At 41.0% G+C, this 26,386-nt stretch overlaps 1 protein-coding gene across 1 annotated transcript in view; it reads right to left on the reverse strand.

Moving 5' to 3' along the window:
- Positions 1–17,973: 17,973 nt before the first annotated feature.
- The window catches only part of si:ch211-132g1.7 (prostaglandin F2 receptor negative regulator), a 60,764-nt gene continuing 52,351 nt past the window's right edge, over positions 17,974–26,386 (reverse strand). The window contains exons 12-15 of the mRNA XM_039792688.1: positions 23,879–24,065; positions 23,637–23,755; positions 23,055–23,105; positions 17,974–21,620 (exon numbers count right to left, since the gene is read on the reverse strand). Of these exons, the coding sequence (XP_039648622.1) occupies positions 21,508–21,620; positions 23,055–23,105; positions 23,637–23,755; positions 23,879–24,065 (470 nt within the window). The 3' untranslated portion in view covers positions 17,974–21,507. The remainder of the gene's footprint in view (positions 21,621–23,054; positions 23,106–23,636; positions 23,756–23,878; positions 24,066–26,386) is intronic.

Below are 26,386 nucleotides of genomic sequence, written 5' to 3' on the forward strand. Positions count from 1 at the left end.
GGAAAAAGGGGATTTCTCTGCAACATAGAGAGGAAGAGGAGAAAGAGGAGGGCGCTATTCTTCGAACACAAGCAGAGCTGAAGCTCTCAGAGTTGCTGGCGATGGCAGATGGTGGAAGGAAGGAAAGGCAGATGGAAAAATCACTTCCAACATGTTTATCATCATCAAGAAGCGTGTATCGTGCGTGTGTGTGTGTGTGTGTGTGTGTGTGTGTGTGTGGGGGGATGATTCCCCCGGGGTTAATGAAAAATATGATTGAATTTTAAGAAACACTAGCACTCTCGCTGGGATGTTTTTGTCTCTGTATGAATAAAGTTTAAGTGGATCTTTGCAGAGACCTGCAAAACTTATGAGATCAGGAAAGTTGTTTTACTGCATATGATGAGATGTTTTCTGCTTCCCACATCCTGTTTTTTTGTTTTTATGCATTTTTTTGTACATAAACATTTTAGGGGAGATGTAATGCTGTCCAGATTATTATTTTTTTTTTTTTATCAACATATTGACTCAATCAAAAATGTTCATTTTAGGCATATCTGCAAAATAACGATACAATATTCTCAATATCTGCAAAATGCTCATTAAATGTCGAGTGTGACATGTTCATTCTTAGAAATAGTAGTTTGACAAAAATAAATCTTGGAAAAAAAAAAAAGTCAATATATTTCTCCATAAAATCAAGTTATGGTAACTAAAATACGATGAAGTGACTTATGTTTTGTTTAGGATGGATAGTTATGTTTAGGCAACTTTAAGAGAAAAATTGTGGCCAACACTGACTTGAAGCAGGACACAAGATGTGAATTCTGAACTGCTGAATTTTGAATGCATATGTACAGTCAGATGTTGCCAGGGCAGCATGTTCCCCAGCGGTGATATATGTATGGGAGAGCAGCGAGGCGGCTGAGAAACTTGAGAAGCACACATGACTTTGTGACCTCTGCAAACACACTTCTTGCAAGAAGCACAGTCTGATGACTTCTGTGTGTGTGTGTGTGTGTGTGTGTGTTGCAAGAGTGACAGAGGGAATTAAAGACCGATTGCTACAGTAAGTATTTTTTTTCCCCACAAACATGATACACATATTGAAGCACCAGTGTGACTTACACTTCCTAAGGATATCATAGTCACGGATAAATCTCCATAAATCCGCTTAGAAATAATAAAAAAAGACCCTCCTTATACAGTAACTTCAGAACTTGGCAGAGTTCAGAACAGAGTTTTCTTCAGTCTAAAAGTAATCCAGTGATAGTTGTCTGTACATTCATGGGCAAATTGCAAACAGGAACTGCTAATAGCTAATTCGGCATACTTTTAATGGTGCTATTTTGTAAAAATGTAAACAAATAGCCTATAAGCTTAAAAAAAAAAAAAAAAAAAAAAAAAAATGGGGCTCAAGTTGTAACCCATAGGTAACTCACTGACTCCATAGCAACATTATACTTCCCATTTACATCGCCTAAAGCCCCACATTTTAAAAAGTCTCCAAAACTTAGAGCATGATTAGCCCTCAAATTAAAATAAGACAAACAATAATAATAGACAAACAAAATACATTAATAGCAATTTCTTGAAATGTATTGTCACTGTACTACCGCCCTGTTTCTTGTTGGTGTTGTGATGTACAGTGTCTTTAGGTAATCCTTTTCGTACCTGGAATGCTCCAAATAAGGACTACTCTGGACCCAGCTGTTAGTGTTTAGGTCTACACAACAAAGCGGAAAGAACAGTATTCAACTCAAAGTTCAAGGAAACTGCTAATCTTCAGCTGTCTGGGCTCAAACGGAAACACTCAGAAGTCATCACGTGTTACGGTCGTAGCAACCCTGACTCAGAATAAATATTTAGCTGAGCTGAAGCTCATCTAAGCGCTGTGAATAAAGATGATAGGGAGGTTCAGGGATATCTTCAGTTTATTACTTTTTGGAGTTTTGCCCATTATTTGCATCAGTTGTAGGATTGTGCAGATATCTGTGAGCACAGAACACTACTGAGATTTTCTAAAGCACTTTATTTCCGTTAGCTCGGAAAGGTGTTTCTCCTCTTTCGTTAAACTCTCAATTGAATAAAATGATGTGGCTGGGCCTCAAGACTGATGGGACGTAGAGTAAAATAAAATAGAAGGCGGGTATTTTGGCATTGCTTTTACTTTGGTAATGTTAAACTAAGGTCTCCAACTGAAATTATTTATCATTTCTGTAGGATTAGGTTTGTCCAGAATTCTGTCCAATGTAAAGTCACAGAGAGAAAAAAAAAGGATTTGTGACAACTTCCCTTGCCCTTCTGTCTCTCTCTCTCTCTCTCTCTCTCTCTCTCTCTCTCTCTCTCTCTCTCTCTCTCTCTCTTTCTCTCTCTCTTTCTCCCTCTCACTTTCTCTGTCCCTCTCTCTCTCTCTGTCTCTCTGTCTCTCAGCTGTTATAAATAAGGGCGTCTTATTGTCTGGGGTACATCTGATACACACATACACACACACACACACCCCACACCCCTAAACATGCTGACACCAAACGCTAGCTCAGCTTTTTTTAAAGAGAGAGAGAACTTGACAGATGAATGAAGAGAAATAAACCCAGTCCTCTTTTTCTTTGTTTTTCTCTTTCTTTGAAGGATCAACTGATGCAGTGGACCAGCACTCAGAGCTCTTATGTAACTCGTGTGTGTGTGTGTGTGTGTGTGTGTGTGTGTGTGTGTGTGTGTGTGCTTGCTTGTATTTGACTTGGTAACTTGTTTCTTGAAGGGCATTGTGGTTCATTAAAAGCAGATTACTATAAAACCATTTGAATGAGAAACTCAAATGTTGGCCATACGCCTATTTGAAGATGAGATGTACAAATTTGCTCTCCGAGCTGCAAATGTATGCAATAGGCTACAAATTACACATTAAATCATACAAATGCAAGATTTCCAACGATGGGTGTCTAAGTCCTGACTTTCTATAATATCTGAGCATGACAACTACATATAGTTCACATAGTGGTAAACTATTTGGGAAAGATTATTGTTATGGTAAATACAATTGCGCTGTGGTTCACATCCAGTCTTTAACCAACAGTCAACATTGATTTCTCTGACCATGATAATTTTTTTTATATTTTCATACTACAAATAGGTAGTTATGTATTTATGTGAAGTTCAACACACACTGTGGCAATTTAATGATAAATGAAAACCTTAGAGAGCAAATAAAATAAAACGCTTATTCCTATTCTAAAATTAATAAAATGTTTGACTGCAGGGCTCCATCCTCCTGTGCCACCGCGGGAAACAAATTCTGTTGTAGTAGGAGGTTTTTTAATGGGCCAATAGCTCAAATATACGGATGATAATTTCACCCAGGAGGAAAATTATTAGAGAGAATGAAGAACATTAAAATAAAATAGTTAATGAATTTTTCAATTCTGCAAAGATATTATGAGCATAATTGAATGTTTCAAATCAATAAGAAAAGGAATTCTGATTCTGAAGTTACACATTTATATCATAGGATGGCAATTTAATCGAAATAGAAAGGGGAATTAAAATCATTAAAATGAAACAAATAAGGTTAAATCTGCACAAATGAACACTTTAATAACAACAATGTGTAATGCGAAGGTATTATAATATCAATCACGTGGACACAAACAGGACAGGTAACTGTTTTAGACAGACACATCAGCCATAGCAACTTACTAACACGGTGATAATAGTGTGTGTTTTTTAACTAACTCTGCTGCCCTCAAGTGGCCAGGAAATGAAAAATGCCTCAAGAAAATGGACCTGCGAAATACTCCAATGGCTTACTCACGAAATAAAGCTGTAGGCTACTCTTGTCGCCTCCCTTTTGCATTTGCTCTGTGGCTTTTTTGAGCTAAATGTAAAGGAGGAGTCAGACTGCTAAAGATCAATGTGCATTATGTGGTCCACTAACAGTGAAGGCAGAAAGCCACAGAACCATGCATGGTGGTTTGGCAACAGCCTCCCACCCCACCCCATCCCACCTTCTGTGTGTGTGTGTGTGTGTGTGTGTGTGTGTGTGTGTGTGTGTGTGTGTGTGTGTGTGTGTGTGTGTGTGTGTAAGGGTTAATCCAGTAAGTCCTGCTTCATTTAGACCACATGTGTCAAACTCAAGGCCCGCGGGCCAAATCCAGCCCCTCTTACATTTTGATCCGGCCCGCATATTAATTTAGTTTCATAATACATTTTGGCCCAACTAGTTTTTTTTGTTGCCTTATCTGAAGTTTTTGTCACTTTTGCCAACACTTTTTTAGCATTTTTCAGCATTTTTCAGCATTTTCAGCATTTTTCAGCATTTTTGCCACTTTTCAGATGTTTTTGTTGCATTTTTTGCCGTTTTTTTTTCCCGATATTTTTGTGTTGCTTTTTTCTTTGATGGCTAAGTTAAATTTTTTGGGGCTTTATGTCGACCAAGCTGTTAGTGAGAAGACTATATGAGACATGCAATAATACAGATGTTTGATCTTGTTAGATTAAATAAAAGCATGTCAATAAATGTACATGTCTGGCACTTGATGTAATTCTTTTTTTTCCAGTGTGGCCCTTAGTGAAAATGAGTTTGACACCCCTGATTTAGACCATCTGAGTGATGAAGGGCAGTCAGCTGCTGTATGCAGAGCGCCCAACCTCAGTCATGTGTTTGGACTTTATTAACCTCATGGCTTCGGTGTGAGCAGTTACATTCATGGGTTAGCCTAATAGTCTCTGACACCAAACACAAAGTTAAATGTAAACATCAAACATGATGAGCTCTCGTTCCTGCTGCAAACTCAAGTTATTATTCATGAACAGAATGGATTCTTCCGCATCTTCAACCGAAGCTTCTTCTCGGTAATACACGTATTGACTTTACTATAAACAGAAAGGCCCTAATGTGGAACATTTAACGTTAATGCATCATTCATCAGTATGAAAGACATTAGTGGCAAACATAGATTGAGGCACTCTGTGAACTGCAATGTCAACTTTAAACAAATGAAACCATCATTGAAAAGTTTGACTACCTCTGCCAGATGTCAGGAATAATATTTATTATTAATAAGTGTTACTAACTTAAAATAAGTTCGCCTACTAAGGCTGAATTACCAACCAGGCAAAGCTGGCAACTGCCCACAGGAGCCCAAAATAATTGCACAATATAATCTGAAATAGTAAGGGTCCTAAGGTGGCACCTCGAGGCTGTGTGTCAACTCTATTTTGAATGCCTTTCATTTTTTTATTGACCTTTTCATTATGACCTCATAAGGAGAAGATTCCAGATCGGACCATCTGAGCTTTCATTTTCTCAAAGGCAGAGCAGGATACCCAGGGCTCGGTTTACACCTATCGCCATTTCTAGTCACTGGGGGACCATAGGCAGGCTGGAGGAACTCATATTAATGTTAAAAAACCTCATGAAGTGAAATGTTCATGCCATGGGACCTTTAATGCACATTGCTGTATCTCTTACTACTTTTACTCATTTAAAGTATGTGAGTACTTCTCCCACCACTGCCTACAGATTATAATGTGGTACAGATATATCATAACGTGTTTGAACGTGGACGTTTGTTCCTGAGAAACCTTGAAGTGCACCACCCAGGGGAAATACCTTTTAGTGATTCACACTACTGAAAGACATAAAACTAGCATTCAGCAGCTGAATGATTCATTTCCAGGGAAAATGCTGCGGTTGTTGGGAATTTGAGGATAAACGTCCAGGTCTCAGAGCATCACTGGGGTACAGTCATGTTTAGAACATGGCCTCTAGTGATTTCGGAAAATTGCACTAAACCTCCATCTGCCAGCAATCTAAGACTGGTTATACTGGGCAGCTCCCAGCTGAGTCTGCAGTTATTGCTCTCAGCTTTCGCTGTAAATACACAGCTGGTTAGTTAGAAAGAATGAAGTTTTTTTTTTTTTTTTTTTTTAAATGAACAGCGGTTAGCATTAGAAACCACAAAAAGCACTGGATGTATTTATTATCACAGTGTCTTATTCTATAGCAGACATTTTCCCTTCACGCTCACCTTTGTGATCTTTGCCTCCAGTCACATCCGTCCATCTCGTCCACAGACCTTGCAGGAAGTGATCACAGTGTGAATAACACCATCGACATCGTGACATGACTTGCTCTGCCCTCAAAGCTGAGTGAACACGGTGTTCCATTTACTGAAAAGACAAGTCACGAAAAGAAAGTCTCACATTGCGCCGTCGGTAATCATGAGGTGTCAATGCTGCAACGGCTCACAACAGGCAGCAACATCATCAGACACATCAGGACAACCAGAATAATAGTCATTTTCTTGCCTTTTTCTTGCGTTTGGGATTTACACTCAGTTTGGTTAAGGTTAAGGTTGCCTGGATTGAAAGAAATATGAGTAAAACCCCACCAAATAAAAAAACAGCAAACACTCCTCTAAACGTGGCTGAAGTGTAGAACATAACGGAGCAACATTTAGATGCATGAAGCTGCTCTTTCATTTCGAAATGTAGCTGTAGGCATTACTGCTGCAGAGTTGGAGGAGACGACCCAGGAGAACTTGAGAGAGCATGTGTTAGTGAGAGAAGGAGGTCGGCGTAACTTATAAACCCGAGGCACAGTTTGATTTTTATTCTGAAGTGGGGGAGGGGAGGGACCCAAAAGAAAGAAATATCTTCATGGCAATTCTCCAAGGTGCTGCACTTGATCACTCGCAGCCAATAAGATCACCACACCACGTGTATTTATCTATCGAGGATCCTTCTCGGTACATGTTGTTGACAGGAGAGTTCCTCTGTTGAAGTGACATGTATTTTCTCATGACATCTGTTTTGAACGTTTAGCAGAAGAAGACTGTAAAGTGCAAACTGATTTATTCTTTAAAAAGTAATATCACTGAGCCGCCATCTAGTGTCTCAGAAGTTCATTTAATGGAATTTGGTGGATTGTTAGCCAGGCTAGCAGCAGGGCTCCTACGTCGGTGGGTTTGTCACTTTGCTTTCGAGTGAAATATCTTGCCAAATATTAGATGGCTTGCCTTTAAATTTGAATGATCTACATAGGGTTTAATCATACGACTTGTGTTATCCCCTGAACTTTCATCTAACTGGGTCAGGTAGTGTGGTAATGGTAACACAAAAGAAACAAACCGGTCTATCGTCACTGATTGAACGCTGCCTCTGAGGCTACTGGGTCTGTATTTGAAGGTCTGACAGAAGCAGCTAAAACACGGACGATGCTTCTGAATTGCTCACCACTTTTTGATTTGTCAGAGGAGAAGGAGCGAACATTCAACTGTTATATTCAGTCCTTGAGCTTTCTGCTGAGCAGCTATTATCGAACTGCTATACCCTTCAATTTAGCAGGAAGAAAAGGGTGTGTGCCTGGAGATCCAAAATGTGTTCACTGATTTTTTTCTCAATAGCTCAGTGGTGGAGAGCTCTCTTTTTCTGCTCTCAGCTGCTTTTCCACACATGGGCTAAAATGCACGATGCATGCTCGTATCATGTGGGATGGATGTTAGAGATGAAAAGATGAACAGCTTGAGAACATTCACGTCATTGGAAGACTGAAGACGGTTAGATGACTGATCGCACAAGGGTTTGCTTTTTCAGGCAGTTCTGTGTAGGCTATTACGTATCAAATTAAATATATCAAAGCTTTTTAAAAGAAAAAGTCTTGTTAAACACACGGCTACACTGAAAACAGGTGTTCCTGCTGCCTGTAAGCTTCTATAAGCTTAATAAAAAATGACATAAAAACATATTAAATCACATCTTTCCTTGTTCCATTTGAAGAGGGAGTTTCCCACAACTGACCAGACCCTGCTCTCGCCACAAAGTAAAGAAGCAGGACTGCTGGGTCAAACCCTCGTGGAAAAGAGGTTCATGTAAGTTGGCCTCAGGCTGGATATGAGCATCCACAGAGCATCATAACAGCCAGAATAATAAAGGGTCAGCATGATAAGGATGGGATCTGACACTCTATGTGTATAATACATATACACTGCTCTTTGAGGTGTAAACTGGTGCGGATGAAGGAATGGCTGAGCAACATTGAAGTTAGTGTTTTTGACACACTTTTCTTTTCTCGATTTTGTAATTTCAACGCTAGTTTCGGTTAAATTCATCCCTAAGCTGCATCAACATAATTTTCTGTTTGAGTTGCCGTGCCGCTGGTCCTGTCCTCCACACGTGTGACTGGTGCAACAAGCAGTGCTCGTGGTTCTTTAGTAATAGTAAAGTAAAATAACGTTTGCTTTGTCTACTTTTTATGTTTGGGGGTGGATAAAAGCCCACTTTAAAAATCTAAAACCGGCATCCCTGGTGATCTTTAAAAAAACAACTCAGAAACAAAATCAAAAGGCCAGAATCCTCAAAAAAAAACAGTTAAAGCAGTTATTTATTTATTTTATTAGATTTTTTTGGGGGGGGCATTTATAGCCTTTATTTTTAAGAGGACAGCTGAAGACATGAAAAAGGAGAGAGAGGGGGTATGACATCCAGCAAAGGGCCGCAGGTCAGAATAGAACCCGGGCCCACTACATCGAGGAGTAAACCTCTATATATGGGCACCCACTCTACCAACTGAGCTATCCGGGCGCCCTAAAGCAGTTATTTTAACAATTAAACTACACTTGAATACAGTTACGTTTTAGATATCATAATATCGTCATATGAGACAAGTGTGGTTTTTTCCTGGTTTAAAAGGCTGCATTACAGTAAAGTGAGGTAATTTTCTTACCAGACTGTTCTAGCTGTTCTATTATTTGCCTTTGCACTTGTCATAATATCCACATTATTGGTGATTATTTATCGAAACTCTCATTGTGTGAATATTTTGTGAAAGCACCAATAGCCAACCCTACAATATCGCCATCGATGTATTTGGTAAAAAAATATCGTGATATTTGATTTTGTTGATATCGCCCAGCTCTAACTTGAATTGTATTTTTTTTTTTATTCATACTTGGGTCTAAATGCGTTTGCATGTATATTACATTTCTACTTCTGCAGTTGTTCTCCCGTGCTGTCGTGCATGAGCAGGGAGTGTGTGTAGTGTGTGTAGTGTGTGTAGTGTGTGTACTGTGTGTAATGACATGCAGGGTTTAATGGCTGGTGATTGGGTTTGAAGTGTGACATGTTCTCTGCTCGCCCCCCCACTCCCTCACTCCCTCACTCAGGGTTTATGTGACCGTGAAGTGCAGTGATTGACAGTACATCGACTACATTTACACACACAAACGCCCCCATCACACTTTGAAAATGCCTTGACTTGACCCACATCTCCGCCCCGCTGTCCAAACATGGCAGAAGCAGCAGTTGTTCATGTTCATTAATTCACAGTAAAGAGACTGCCAGCAAACAATACTGTATACGACAGATAGTAGACACCACACCCTCAACTTAACATTACTACAGCTGTAGCCATGGTAACAGGGCAATATCAAACACATAACCACACATGTGCTGGTTCTGTGTTGCACAGACTTCATTGGCAAAAGATTTCTGCTCACACTCTTATCCATTAGGCCAGGAGGGTATGTTGCTTTTATCACATCTGTGTGACTCAATTCAATTCATAAAATTTTTATTTATAATGTCAAATCAAAACACAAGTTATCTCAGTACGCTTTACAGATAGAGTAGGTCCAGTCCACACAGTTTACAGAAACTGAACAAGTCCCCCAAAAGCATGCATTTGGTGCGGCTAAGAAAAACTTACTTTTAACAGGCAGAAACTTTGGACAGAACCTGGATCTTGGTGGGCGGCCATTTGACGGGACCGGTTGGGGGAAAGGGAGAGAGGGGAGAGAGAGAGAGAGAGAGAGAGAGAGAGAGAGAGAGAGAGAGAGATATGACTCATAATAATTATAGCAGTGGGTATAATAGAATGACATGTGCATTAATATCTTACCTCACACTTTGAGGCGCATTTGCAGGTTGTGCTTGTATTTCATTTGTGTAAAAAACAGCACCATTTTTTTTTTTTTAAGACAATTTTTTGGGCATTTTAGGCCTTTATTTATAGGAAAGCTGAAGATATGAAAGGGGAGAGATAGAGGGGGAATGACATGCAGCAAAGGGCCGCAGGTCGGAGTCGAACCCGCGGCCGCTGCATCGAGGAGCAAACCTCTGTATATGGGCGCACGCTCTACCAGGTGAGCTACCCAGGCGCCCAGCACAAGTTTTTATAGTATAGTAAAGCAACATGGTCTGCCTTTTCTTGTCAGCAAGGTATAGTTATATTTCAGTCAATGTCCATTAACTGTCCGTTCTGTGGCTCAGTGGACAAAGGCACAAAGCATGCAGGGATGTGATGAGTTCACCTCTGTAGGCTGACCTGAGTGCAGCAGTTCAACCTTGGATCCAATAAAGCGATAAAGAGGATTTCCTAAAATCAAAATCAAAACTGATGCTGTGTGTAAATCCAGGCCAAGGCCGGCTCTTCAATGAGCTGTGAGTCTTTTAAAGTGATCTAGGATTACAAGGTCGAGTCTAGTTTTATGGGGGAATTTTACAGCTCAGTAAACTGACGTGGACGCAGTTTGCCTGTCAAACTCCTGTAAATTAACTTATTTGTTGTGGACATTAAAGTGCTGCAGTTTGCTCTGACACATGAACTCAACCGTGTCGTCTAAGTGTATAAAGTGTGAAAAGGCTGATCAGGAGCGACCAAAGTCTGCAGCAAGCAACAGTCGCAACGTCTTCACAGCTTCAAACAACTTCAAACATCGACATGCCAAAGCCATTCTGACTTCCCTTATCCCTTTTTGCTTTAATGCTCCCTCGTGGAGCATTAGCTCAGATCCCTGCAGCCTCGGAATTACAGCTATGGTGTCAATACACATTGTAAGTGATTAGTGCGCGTGTGTGTCTGGAGTACTCATCGTCACTATTGTGTACATGTTTTAAAGGGCTGTGATATTACAATTTTTGACACTTGAGTCCACAGGGGCTGACTTGGTGTTTTTGGGGGCCTAAGGCAAACATGGCGCCCTACTTCGCCTCCGTGATGGCCCTGTATTATTAGTGTTTAGTCTACCGATGAGACTTATTTTTCAGGGATAAATGCTTGCATCCATGATCATACTAATGTAATTTTAATCAACACACCGCTCCAAAAATCTCCACGAATGGTCTAATTTTGGAGGGCAAATGAATGCAGTACATCTCACGGATATTTGTTACAAGACATTTTTTAGTGGTCCTCGGAGGCCTAAGACTGTTCTTGTACCTTTCCAACTTGACTTTTACCTACCATCTGGAAGCTGAGGTAATTCACAGCACCGGAGAACAGCAGTTGCTGCAGCAGCCGGGTCTTTCAAAGAGATATGAGCTGGCATCATGCCACAGAGAGACAGAGAGACTAGAGAGAGAGAGAGAGAGAGAGAGAGAGAGAGAGAGAGAGATGGGAGGAGACAATGTGGAGTCAAACCTACCAGTTATTTGTGTATACAGTACTTGGATGTGTTTGTATTATGTGGACGTGTGCCTGCCGAAGAGCTGGAGCGGCGCCATGCTGAAGACACAACACCATACAAGGACAAGTCATGCAGGAGGATCAGGCAGTGGTGGCACTACTGCTCTGTGACGGTTCAGCCCAGGTGGAGTATAGAAGGCCGAAACAACGAAGGTCAAGACAGTTTACTGGTGGTTACCGCTGCAAATGTGCGTGCCGTTTTAAACGCTGGTTGTGCACCCTCTGCCTTCTCAGAGACAGCAGTCAATGATGGTAACTTACACTGCCCTTTTTCAAAAAGACTCTTAACAAGATGCTTCTGAAAACATCTGACGATTTTATTTGATTTGAACATTTCTTACCAAAATACAACCATAGTCTAGTCTGAATAGAAGTGACGCTGAAACACAGATGACAACAAAATGTTTCTTCCCGTGTGAAATCTAAGAGTTTCTCTCTAGAAGCAAATACAGTCCAGGGCTTTCTGTATACAGCCAGAGTGGTAGTGATCTATTCCACAGTAAATAATCAATTAAGCTGCATCATATGCATCATTTCAGAGGCGGACAACAATGACCTGCAGATCAGTCTTACACCACCCGCTATCTGACTGAGTGTATGTTACTCTGTTAATGTGTCAGTTTGAATGTTTTATAAATCATCTGAGCAAAAGTCTACAGAAGATGAAAGAGCCTCTGAAAATGATCTAACTGCTCTGAAGTCAATATCTGTGTGTGTGTGTGTGTGTGTGTGTGAGTGTGAGAGAGAGAGAGAGAGAGAGAGTGAAAGCACAAGAGAGATTTATTGAGAAGTGAGGTCAAATATCTTCTACCTAATAATAAATCACACACGCGCACAGGCACACACACACACACACACACACACACACACACAATCTCCCACTTATGTGTTGACATAGTTTCCATGGTGAGGGGAAGTGTTGAAGAGTCATTGCTGCATTCCTGGGAGCACACACACACACACACACACACACACACACATACATTAACATTTACTCTAAAGGGGGGGGGGGGTCTCTCTCCCAGTCCAATATTTGACTGCTGCCGCCTCGATAAAAGAAAACCAGCCCAGAGGTTTGCAGTGTCCTGGAGTTAACTATAAAGTAGTGAGTGAAGTAAAAATACAAAGTTTAAGCATGAAAGTATACTCCCTAATTATGCAAAATGGCCCATATCTGAATGATGTATATTATTGTATTATAAGTATTTATGCATGCATCATTTTGGTAATAGTTGATTACTTTATGTAGCGCTGTCCGCTGGGTAGCTCGTGTATTCCCCACCAGGGGAATCGAGTCTTCTCTTAACCTATATAATATAATATATAATAATACAGCGGAATGTAGCTGATTTTATTTTGTATAATTAATCTGAACCTGCAAACTAGTTATCAAATAAATGCTGAATTGTGGAGAAGTAGAAAGAAGCATAACATGGAAATGCTCAAGTACCTCAAAATTGTACTTAAATATAGTACTTGAGTAAAGTGAGTGTACTGAGCAGTATTTGCTTTCCTGGCACTGAAGATATACGGTCCCTGTATAGGATTTCTGTATACGTTTTGGGGCCATAATGGATGAAGTGTTGATGAAACAAACTCAGGCCTGCAAAACTGAAACATGATATATGTCTGTTGTGCTGCACTTTCATTGTTTGTGTTTCTCTGGACATTGCTTGATAAAAGCCAGACTGGACGGACACACACACACACACACACACAGCTGAGGGGACCTAACTTGAATAAATACTTCAGTATATCATCCCTAACACTTCACAGTAGCTCCACGTGGCTCGGAGCCACTGTAGAGCATTGTGGGTAAACTGTGGGCACCAATCAGAGCCATAATGGAAGGTGCAGTAGCACCTGTGGGGGATGGAAGAAATGAGCGTTGGTGTGAGGAAGCACAGCGCATGTTTCACCTCTCCACGCTGCATAGTTGGAAGTTAATTGAAGTGAACCTCCTGCTGCTGGCGATGAGCGACTGAGCCAAGTGGACGACGTGGGGTGAGATCTCGCCCTGGGCCCCCGGGGCCGCTCTTCTCCGTCAGCCAGCTCGCACGGCCTCGTCACAGGGTGTCGAAAAGACACGCTTGGGCCGTTTGGTTTGGTTTGGTTTGAAGACGTCCATCATCGCACATCCAAGCGAGTAAGGTGTAGCGAAAACCGTTGTTAGGCTTCTTGTCAGAGCTGACCTGTGTGCTGCTGGGAAATGATGGGGAGTAGGGTCACGCTGCGAATTTATAACTGGAACAGGGTGTTGAACCGACCTGCTCCATAGTGGTACTAGAGGTCAAAAATACAGGGCACCTTTAAACTTTTCTTTTACTCCTAAAAAGTTTACTATCTTTGACAAACACAATAAATTATACAGAATGTTTAGATCCTCTTTAACATTAGTTACAGACGCAGATTTTGGTGAGAATCCCAGGAAATACTGTATTCCATGATGAATATGTATTATACAAACTAGCTTAAAAGAATATTCCTTATAAGAAAAGAAAGAAAGGTTTCTGTGTTCAATCCCACACGAAACTCTTTTCAGAATGCTCATAAAGCCAGTGAGGAATCATGTACTTATTGTTCCTAAGTCCCCCAGCTTTATGGAAGTGCAAAAACGACTGTATATCTCTCGAGTTCCATTTATATAAAAAGAATTGGTGAAAATTGGATGAAAAACATCGCTAGTAAATGTATTTGTGTGAAAATCTGTGTAGCTACTCATTTGCATGTCCTCTTCAATTTCTATTATGAGAAGAAGAATTTTTTTGGAGCATTGGCGTTTTTGAGGAAGCTGGAGAGCAAATTTGAGAAGTGCAAAAACTGGTGTGTTTATTAACAAAAAAAAACAAACCTACTCAGACAAAGGGCACAGAATGAAACCCAGAAAATACAAAAAATAAACTAAATTAAACTGCAAAATAACAAATAGATAAAACGGCAACCTCACAGCAAGCTGCCAAGTCCTTTCTATTTTGTCCTTCTTCTGGAGGCCCTTTTAACCTCTCAGCCTCGCCTAATTGGACCCTACCACCTGTACAGCTGATTATTCGGTGAGCTAAACTCAAAGAGCAACCGTAACACTCTGTATATCAGAAAATACTAGTGATAAACCGATTTTATCGGACGGCCGATGTATCGGGCCGATATTTGCGTTTTTACGTATATCTAGCAGAGTGCTGGAATGTCTTAAATTACAAATCAAGCACTTTATTACAATGGCTACTTTTCAGGTTTATTGTTTTCTTAAATTACTTAAATGTGTTGACAAAGGACATTTTGTGATGATCTGATTATATCGGTCTTATAATATGTCAGCAAGCAATGCATCATCAATGCTGTGTTGTAGATGTTGATGAAAGCCTTTTTACCCTTGCACAGTTAACCATATGCAGTGCACCCATCCATATGATGCACATTGCACACATCATTTGGGTGATATGAATGTAAGATGATTGCAGAAGTGACACCGATCTGTGTTTTTGTTTATTATTTTTAAAGAAATGGCAGAGCAGATTCCGAAAACAAATCCAGTGTGGCAGGGTTTACATTTTTATGAGGGAGCAAAAGCAGTGTCGGCTCCAAATATCGGCTCAGGAAAATCGGCAGCCCATATCGGTCATCGGCTGATGAAAAGAAAAAAAAACAAAAAAAAAACAAAAAAAAAACGGTATTGGCACTAAAACAAATCCATATCGGTCGATCCCTAGAAAATACCATTAGCTTTAGATAGAACTGTTACTGCTGACATTGCTATTTATACATATATGTGCACTCACAACAATAGGCACCCCAAATATTATAAAAATGTCATTCACTGCAGAACGACCTTACCTGTTGTTCTACACCTTAGGAGTGCCCAGCCCCTCCCTACTGAGGACTTAATGGCTCTCCTTGATTAAGTGGGTGAGCAGCTGATACACCACCCACATCACAGGCAGAAATATAGCAAAAACACAATGAACCCATAAAGCCACTAAACAGGCCTATGTCAAATGATAAAGTATCAAGTAAACTAAAACATTAAACTACTACATTACACTGAAAATAAGGATTAAGCAGACAATAAACATTGTTGATTGTGGGAACGGAGGCTAGGGAAAAGGGAGATAGGCAACCTTCTCACAATTGGCACATGAGGAACTTTTGGGTATAAAACCCAAAGGCAAATCAGTTTAATAAACTACTCCGCTTCAATCCAATCCTAGTATTATTTAACAGTGGGAGAGAAAATACGCCAAACGACTGCGTTTAAACGGGCAAGAAACCGACAGCAGACTGGTGTGATGGAGGCGAGGCTGTTTTGGAGCTGCTGTAAACATCAGCGTTGATTACAATGCATAGGAGAAAACGTGTCGCCTCTGGCAGACTCTGGGGAAAACAGGCTGCTTACTTCACTCCATGTGCTGCTACATTTTTCTTTCTGAAATTTTTGTTATGTGGAGCAACCCTCAAGCTGTGACACGTTCAAGTCGGAGCCGCTGGGTAACACCACGAAATGTGCCATCTCCAAAACGGCAGGAGTGGCTCCCATGATCATGGTGGTTATATATATATATTTTTTTTTTAAATCACACATATACACACACACACCACTGCGTCAATTAAGGAAGACAATGGTATGATAAGGCCACATTACCAAATGATCCATGACAGGCATGAACACACACACCGAGAAGACGAGAAAACTGGGTCAAATGGACCCTGAGAGAGAGAACGAGTGCAAGTTAGAAAAGCTACAGACCCAGCCAATCAACACTGGATCTTTCTTTTCTCTCATCTCCATCTCATGTGGAGATGAGAGAAAGAGAAAGGGTGATGCAGAAAGAGAGCCAGAGTTGGATAGAGAAACGGTTATTAAAGAGGTGAAAAAAAAAAAAAAAAAAAATCCAAACCCAGGAGAGCGACAGAGGTTTCAGCTCATCTGCATTTATAATGAAGAGTGAAAGAGAGATTGGTGTGGTGAGGGGAAGTGAAGAGAGATGCAGTGAAAGAGAAATATAGAGAAAATATGGAGCAGAGAGATGGAGTGAAAGAGAGATTGGTGACAAACAGAGAGAGAGAGAGAGAGAGACATAAACAGACAGAAAATAAATCCCATAAGACTAACAAGGGGATGGGTGACACAGTATTAAAGACATGAGAGAAGAGGAAGAGATATAGCCGCGGTCCAATGTTGAATTATAAAACATTTATTCTGCTAGAAGTTTTTGAAGTTGTTGTTTTTTTTCCTTTTCAGATGTTTGCACTGCAAGCATAGAAAAACCTGACTGATGGCTTGCCCAGAGACGGAGAAAAACCAAATTGGCCCACATTTGTCACAAGCCTCAGAGCAGGAACTCTGATCACGACCACATCAGATCCTGGGGAAAGAAATCCAGCAGCCACATTTCAACAGAAAGAGGGGGAACATGGGCCAGCCAGGGCTACCTCTACAATTAAATAACTATTGGCGTTATTCAGACAATAAATTTACTTTTAGCAGCAGAAACATGCAAAACTAAATACACAAATGTTGCTTTGGGTAAAGCAGTGACATATCATAAGGAACCCCAGTCTGAATCCCTACTATAGGCTAATCATTTCCTCTCTAATTGATGAATTATTAACCCACTGAGCAGCAGCAGGAGCTCTGACCTGACCACGCACACACCAACAAATATAAGTACACTGGCCAATCAGAGGTCCTGTTGCTGCTCTGTGGGTTGGACTTCATTTAATACGTCTTTAAAAAAAATCTAATGAATCCCAAAATACAAGCTCAAGGTTAAAGGAATAGTTTAAAGTAGAACTGAAATTAGAATTCACCTCCTTTCAAATGGCAGATGAACACAACAGGAGCTCCATAACATGGAGAAAAGTACCACCTAATGAAAATCTGTGCTAACGTGCCTGGAAGGGACTAGGATTAGGCAATGGTTAAGGTTAGGGTTAGGTGCCTTGAAGTCATCGGTCGCAGCGCTGCCTGGAAGGAGACGTCGGGGGCTTAAAACACCATCGAGCTCATGTTTGATAGCTAACGTCTGAGCTTGGTTTAGTGAAAATGATAAAATGCACGTTGTGTGTCAAAGTTCGTAGGATTTACAGGACAACGAAGCGCTCCAGTGCACTACGGAAGTGACGGTGCGTCGCCTGGCAACGCAGGGAATCAAATGTCAACCCACTGCTGTTGTGGAAAACGCCCACTCAGAGGCTTCCAGAGATAGGTCCACATTAAACACCATGTTTTGGACCTATTTATGATTATAGTTTATATTTCCTCATACAAAAAGAGAATTCCATTTTCACTTTGACAATTTCTGAACACAAGTTGTGGTTTTTGAGGTTTCTTTGTCAAATAAAATGTGACGACTGACAGCACCTGGACTGGTTTTTTTTCTACACTCTCTAATCACTGCTGCCACTTTGCTGCATTTTCAAGATTAAGCAGCACACCCTGAGATCAGTGGCTTCTGCTTGTTCGGTATAATATAAACAGAAATTCATCATCGCCATAAAAACAATCAAATCAGAACACAAATAACGTACAAAATGAATACATCTTACAAATCTATTTATTTAAAAAACAACACATTTCATCATACTCATTGCGGTAAAATGACAAAGTAAAAGGACACTGGGGAATTCTTGCAGTGACATGATCAGTGGTGTGTATCAATGCTACGTGCTGTGTGTGTGCGTGTGTGTGTGTGTATTGTGGCATTTGGCACGGAGCCCTATTATTCACCTGTGTGAACGTATGGGTGTTAATGATAGTGGTAAACCCATTTTGAATACTGCAACAGCTCTGACACAGAGAGGCGCACACACACAGACCTGTGGAGTGGGTTTATGGAGACGTACCGGAAGTTTCTGAAGTAACCGTCACCATCAATCAAGGCAAAACAGACACATTTCGTCAATATTTCTCAAAGTGGGTTTTCAGCTTAACCCCCTTAGTGTCCCTAACTGAAGGAACATATCACTGTTGCTTTAATTACAGGTACAGTACAGGTTTATCTTGGTGTTTCCTGTGGCTGATGGTGTTGTGAATTTGTGCAATTATGAAATAAACTGTTGTCAGAGTATGTCTGAGTATCATCAATCTGAAATCTTTATGGATTCGGGCATTGTGTTCTGATTGGACAACAGTTCAAGTTCTGCACTGGCTGCCTGGCCAGGCCGAATTTGAAGCAGTTTTGTGCACAAAGTCAGAGCTGAGTGGGCGACCGATGCATTGTGTGAATATGCAACATCCCACAGGAAACACCCCTATTTTAAATCTTAACTTTGAGCGTTTTAGCTCTGAGGGTGAAAAATATGTCCCTAATACAGCCTGATACCTTTTTAAAAACTATTTAAAAACATCAAACAAAGCCCTATCCAAGCCAAGTCAGTGGAGGAGGAAACACAGCCTGGCACATTTTATTACAAACCTAACCGGTCTGTTGGGATCCTGCTGGGTTTGGACCCAAACATCCTCACTTTGTGTTGCTGGAACTGTGAGTGTGCGTTCACACAGCAAGTCAACATGATACAACAATTCATTGGTTTGCTGTAAAAAAAAACACCAAAGAGACTCAACACATGTCAGTTGGGAACAGCTTTCTTTCATAATCAGCTGGTAATGCTTTTGTTCTACAGATATATGTGTATATATATATTTTTTTTTTTTAGTTTTCAGTTTTGGCTGTTAAGTGCATGGTAAAACTTTTCACTGAAAGAGTTGAGATGAAAACATCTCATTTGGAAAAGGGCCATATCTAGTGCTGCAGTTCACGTCTCTGAAACCAATTTACTGAAAGTTTTCTGGCTAGTTAGCGAGAGTTAAGGAACAGTCTGACACTTTTTGAGTAGAGCTTGTTTGCCAGCGATAGCTCTGGGGCGTTTTTTTTTGTTGTTGCTTTAAACGGGAAACAGGGGAACTGCTCACCAGGCTAAACCAAAAGTGATAATTGGATCTACCAAAAATGTCAACTGCCCCTTAAACTCATTGAAATCATGTGGTGTTTAAAATAGTTCAACATTTTAGGAAATACGCTTTATTTGCTTCCTTTTTGAGAGATAGTTAGATAAGGAGACTTAGAACATGGTTAGCTTAGCTTAGCATAAAGACTGCATAACAGACCGACAGAATAAAAAAAATAAAAAAATGACTACCAGCACCTCTAACACATTTTATCTTATTGGTTTAATCTGTATGCAAACTGCAGTGTTGTTGTATACGCTAGAACTTTTTCTTAACTAGCAGTTTATCCGTCTGCCCAGGCAAGAAATAGTTACAGCATTTAATCTCCCACCAAACCAAAATTCTATGGAATGAAGAAGAAAAAAACAAAAAAAAAACAAACTACAATGTGTTAATTAGTGAGCTTTAGCGGTGCTGGTGTTTTTTTTTTATTCACTTTGGACAGAGCCAGTCTAGCGGTCTCCCTTGCTTCCAGTCTTTATGCTAAGCTAGGCTAACCACACCCTGACTCTAGCTCCGTACTGAAATGCACTGACATGAGATTGATAAAGACCTTTTCCATCTCGGAAAGAAAGCGAATACACGCCATTTTCCAAAATGTTGCACTACTCCTTTAAAAAGCAAAACTAAAACAGAGAATCATGCACGATTGGTTCAAAAATATGGAAGTGGCAGAGTTTCTCGCACCAGAGCCCACACAGAGTCATGTTGCTCACCGTGGGAACACATGCGAGTCTAGATTAGTGACCGCTAGGTTTAAATATCTGGATGTATGAGACTCTGATGTCACGAAAAATGTAACCCAGGAAAAGGCTTGTGTTGCTCCTGAATGACACCAGTCTGTCCTTAGAAAACAGCACATGCAACTCGGTCTCACATACTGTAGCAAAGCACTCGCATCAACACACACACACACACACACACACACACACACACACACACACACACGAGACTCTGGCAAAACAACAGCAGGATACATTTCTGAATATCTAGAAAAGAAAGAGTGCTTGCTGTCGCCACTTTTAGTGGCAGTTCAAGTGTTGATCTGGCGATATGAACCGAGCACGCCTCTGTTAGTTCACATATTGGCACCACGTACAGTATATCTCACACACAAACACCCTAACTGCATATCTCATTGTAAAGCTTAAAAATGTCTCTCATTTTAAAATTTCTTAAATTTTTCAAAAAACTAGAGTTGAGAATAAAAGTAAATAGTCCTTTTGTTAAGGTAGGAATACTCTGGGATGGTAGTTGTAGTGCAATACCTCTGGTGTGGAAAGCACGCGGAGCACCACTTTTTTTGTTTGTTTTTTTAGGACCTCTGCTGCCCGTATGAACGGGACTTTGTCTCAGGCCGCCCAAACCGACAGTCTCTGCACATACAAAACAACTTTAGGGACTTAACAGGGATAGGTCGAGGCCGCAGACGCGCAACTGAAATGCTGCTTCCGTCTCGCAAAGCGCCAACCACCCCTTGAATTTCCCGCGCTTCCTCAAAAAAGGAAAATCCAACAGGGTACGCTGGTGTGCCGTTGCTCTGAGAGACTCGGTTACTATCAGGAAAACGGACTGGTTGGCCTTTGCAGGGAGCCTTGGCATCAGAAGAAAAAAAAAAAATAATAAAAAAGTAGTCCAGCCGGAGAGCCTCATTTGTCATCCTTAGTGGTTCCAGAGGCAGCAGATCTGTTTAGTGGTCCTTTATTCCCAAGTGGCAGTGATGTCTCAGAAGCATCCTGTTCGGCAAAAATTTTACTCTCGAGTTTCTTGTAGTGCTATGGTCTTAACGGGGAGCGAAGATATCGGTGTAAAAAAAAAAAAAAAAAAATCACTGGAAGCTCCGCAGATATTAATGGATCTCCGTAGAAAATGAAGTCTCATTGGCGCTTTCCCCTGCTCCTCCACTGCAGAGCTGAAGAAACCCCCCGAGCACCCCTCCCCTAAAAGCATTGCGATCGACGAGTCAGGCTTGCGTTTCCAAAAGCGAGGTGTCATTTTACTCCCAACGTCCTTCGCATGGAAACAACTGGGTGTCCCAGAAATCGTCTATGGGCGTGTGTCTGTTGTGTGTGTGGGGTTTCCTGTGAGCGCTGCAGTGTGTGGGTGCGGGGGAAAGTGTTTGTCAGTCCATCTCCAGGTCCATGAGTTTGTTGCGCGAGCGCGGAGTGTGTGTGGTGTTGCGGCAGCAGCACTGGGCGCAAACCAGACCTAGGACCAGAGAGAAGAGGCCCACACCTGGGAGACACAGAAAAAGGTTAAAAAACAAAATGGAGGACGCACCATATTACCAACACTAGTACTACACCTACTACTAATCTTACTCGTACATACCATTTCTCCCAATACTACTACAATGTCTACTGGTATTACTATAAGCCTGTCCACCGCAGGAACTTTTCCCAAGAACTTTTATTTATTTTAATTTTTTTTTTTTTTTTTTTAGGTACTCAGGAACCTTACCTAGCCAGGACCCTATTTTTTTTCCTGGCCCCAAAAAGTCCCTGATCAGAGGGCAGTAACTTTCTGATGGCTCAGTAACTATTGGGGTGAAGTTTGCATGGGCAGAACGTTTGTGAATGCAGCAAAATAAAACCTTTGGGCAACTTCACTCACTAAAATAAAAGTGGCATTAGAATCAATATTACAGGCTACTACATCAACTAGAGATGCCTCTAAATTAGCAACTAAGGATGTCCCCAGCCTTTTTACAAGATCAGTATCCGTGCCAATTGAAGCATATTTTATTGGTTGGTATTGGCTATATTAAGCCTAAAAAAAATTCAGATTCTTGTCTTATTTAAATCCACTGTGCACGGACAATGCCAGCCATCAGATATGGGTCCTAAAATAAGCATGAGCTCAGCACTGGCAGCTAGTCAAGCACCAAAAGAGTTACCCCTTGTCTGTCAGCCAGCGGCCACAGAGAAGATGTCCGCGCCGACAGCGAGCGTCACTGAGTCAAGCTCACTTTTACAATTCTGCTGCTGCTCTTGGCTAGAAACTTGGTTTAAAACTTCACTATTTTGATCATCTAGACAACTACCTCAACGTTTCAGTTAAACAAGCTTACAAAAATAGGCCATACTAGTTTGTCATAACAGTAGTCTACGGCATCAGCAACAAACTGATGGAGATGGACTTACAATGTTCAGTTGTGCTATTGTTTACAAAATGTCTAAACAATATCAGAGTATATTCGACATGGAACAGCATATTGAACAGCCCTTATTTAAAAGTGCTCTAAGCGATGTTGGGTGACATTACTTCTTGTTGACGTTCGACGTATTGTCAAACAAAGCGGAGGCTAGCTCGCCCCTCCTTCCTGAAACAGTCATGGACGCGCATTGTGGAAGTAGCCTACGTGCTAACGCTGCTGCGGTGATGGCTCAACCAGCTCCTTCTTGTCGGTTATTGGCTGGAACACTGTTATGTTTGGTGGTGCAGGTTGGCACAGTTCGACAGTGAGGAGATGTTTGCTGTATGTGACGAAAAATGTTGTAGCCTAAAAAAAAAACGCGTGACATCGCTTAGAGCACCTTTACGTTTTTTTTCTCTGTGAAATAGAAATATTGAATAGCAATATCTAAATTATTATTAATAATTAAACAGAGGCTTAAGCCAACACCTGAACATACAACATACACATTACGTGCATGGTGGTTACGTTACCTATCGAGGCCGCTACTCCGTATAAGAGAGGTAACTTGAGGGAGTCCCACACTGCAGAAGGAGAGACAAAGAGAGCGCTGGTGTTTAAGAGGAGCAAATAATGTCAAACAGGGGTTCTGCAGGTTTCAACGAGTTCAATTAAAGACCTTTTTAAGACATTTATGAATGAAATTTAAGACCTTTATCACGACATAAAAGTACAACGAAATGCAGAGCCACAAAAGTACTTGCAAAGTTAATAAAAACTTATTAAAATTGAATTAAAACCACACAGAGAAATAATAATCTGTAAATATACATGAAAATTAGATTTGGATGAGCGAAAGAAGAACTACAACACCACAGAATAAAAAAAAAACCCTTTCAGTGAGCATTAGCGGTAGCGTTACATGGACGTGGGAATATTAAGACAAATTATTTAATAATTTAAGACCTAGAACACAATACTTCAGCGAATTTATGGAAATTTGGATTTTTTTTTTGGACTTTTTAAGACCCCGTGGGCACCCTAGTCAAAACTGACAGCATATTTGGTTGAGGATTAAAGCAGAAATTAGTTGTAAAATGAAGCGGTTATCCCACCAGCAAATCGGACTGTAAGGAAGACTCGAGATGACGGCAGCTCTTTGGCTTGAGTCCAGGCTCCGGTTGAGGCCGACAGGTACCAGGGAGTGGCGACGCAGTGATACTCGCCACTGTCACTGGGAACCACAGAGCACATGCAAACACACGGTAAGCCTGCAGCGGAGGTTGTCATAATGATGATACGAAACGGTTTCTGAAGAACAAAGCACGTTAGCCAATGACCCACAAACCCCACTCACCTGTCCTGAGTGCCATGAATGTTCAACATGTAGGTGTGCGTGTCCTTGCGCTCTATTGAAATGTCACTGGAGGAGTTGCGAGTGTCTTTCGTCACAACGCCGAAGCGGTCCACGCTGGCCACCAGGGTCGTCGTCTCTCCACCGCGCAGCCTGGTGAAAAACCAACGCACCTCGTACGCCAGGTCATCTGAGAGAGACAGACAGGGAGAACTTTAAGTAAAGCTGTTAGAGGTTTTGCTCTCTGATTATTTGCCAATAAAAAGCTCCAGCCATCTTTTCCAAACCAAAAGTCTTTTTATATTTCTATAAATGTAGAAATAATAAATGACTCTTTAGAGGTTACGATCACTTTCAGTTTCAAGATGTGCAGAGTTGTCAATCAATCCTAAGCCCCGCCTCTTTGCGTCAATGCACCAATCACAGCTGGGTGATGGATGGCCTTTGACATCTTTCCACATTTTCAGCTGCCCCGTGCCTTTAGTTACATTATAGGTTACAAACTAGAAAAGGCAGCTTAAAGATGGCCAAAAAGATGTGCCCGTGGAATGGGCAACAGTGTTGTTTTCAATCCATCCAAACAAATATGTTCAAAAAACGAGTCAGCTCAAAACAAGTCAGCTGGGTAGTCTGCTAGAAATGAAAAAACAGCTTTTGTCTAACTGTGTGTTAAATCAAGGACGCAATATATAAAAAATTAAAGCAGTAAATCTGCCACCGTTATCACTGTAAACTGCACATGTGTGTTATGCATACAGTATATCATGTAGTTCAAAGTTCGGAGTGCATTAAGACAATCAGCTCGACATCAGTATCATCACCAAGGACACCTGCGTCAATTAAAAAACGAAACCTCCCATGACATGGTGCTCTTTGGATCTTTTTATATAGACCTTAGTGGTCCCCTAATACTGTATCTGAAGTCTCTTTCATATAGACCTTAGTGGTCCCCTAATACTGTATCTGAAGTCTCTTTTATATAGACCTTAGTGGTCCCCTAATACTGTATCTGAAGTCTCTTTCATATAGACCTTAGTGGTCCCCTAATACTGTATCTGAAGTCTCTTTTATATAGACCTTAGTGGTCCCCTAATACTGTATCTGAAGTCTCTTTTATATAGGCCTTAGTGGTCCCCTAATACTGTATCTGAAGTCTCTTTTATATAGACCTTAGTGGTCCCCTAATACTGTATCTGAAGTCTCTTTTATATAGGCCTTAGTGGTCCCCTAATACTGTATCTGAAGTCTCTTTTATATAGGCCTTAGTGGTCCCCTAATACTGTATCTGAAGTCTCTTTCCAGAAATTCAACCTTGGTGCAGAATTATATCCACTAGAGCCAGTCCCACAATGAGCTTTCCTTAGGATGTGCCATTTCTGTGTCTGTAGCTATTGAGGAGGAGAGAGGGGGGGGCAAGGTGGAGGGTGGGGGTGTGGCCTTGACAAGCTTTCCATGGGCAAAGCAGAGAAAGGGGAGGTAACCTTGCTCCTTATGACCTCATAAGGAGAAGATTCCAGATCGGCCCATCTGAGCTTTCATTTTCTCAAAGGCAGAGCAGGATACCCAGGGCTCGGTTTACACCTATCACCATTTCTACCCACTGGGGGACCATAGACAGGCTGGGGGAATGCATATTAATGTTAACAAAAAAACTCATAAAGTGACATTTTCATGGCATGGGACCCTTAAAGTCCCATGACAAGGTATAATCATTTCCTTAATGTAATATATTTCAAGTCAGTAAGGGGGGTCAACCTTCAGTGTAAACCACTGGGCTGTTTGTTCTGGAGAACAGGGCAGTTTTATCTGACACAACGGGTAGAAAGGCACGACTGTTGAAAGAGCTGTGATAACTTCATCGGTTGAACTTTTCAGTTTCTCCCACTTGTGCAGGATTACGTCAACATTGAGGAGGCACAGTTTTTCCTGGAAGTGCCCATTTCTTAAGCTAACATTTACTTTAATAAGAGCCTGCCTGCAGTTGGTAATGGCAAACTACTTAATGTATCATTTAGAGGACTTAAACCACCTTACACAGAATGATTGATGTTGCATTATGACGTTTTCAGAGTTACTGTACTTATTACAATACGGAAATTGAGGGAGTGTTATTTTTAGATGTACAATGCAGCCCCAATTTTACTATGATGACTACAGAGGATAAGACGATAACCAAAAAACAGCAGAACGACTCCATTATCACCACATTTAAAAACACACACTGGCTGCTGTTCCTTCTAGTGCGAAAAAGATAATAAAAAAAAAAAAAGGTAGAGCGGTGGACATGCGACAAAAAAAAGGACAGTGATGAAAAAAGAAAGAAAACAGAGACAAGAGAGAATTTGTGAAACTAGATGTTATCTATGGAAAGGGGGTGAGCGAGCTAATTATTTCCAAGAGCAAGACGTAGAGATAGATAGAGGGAGAGGGAGGGGGAGAGAGAGACTGACAGAAAAGCACAAACTAGTCATTAGTCTGTCAGGGAGAGAGGGACTATCAGTACTGTACCTC

Source organism: Perca fluviatilis, chromosome 24, assembly GCF_010015445.1.
Source record: "Perca fluviatilis chromosome 24, GENO_Pfluv_1.0, whole genome shotgun sequence".
NCBI lineage: Eukaryota > Metazoa > Chordata > Actinopteri > Perciformes > Percidae > Perca > Perca fluviatilis.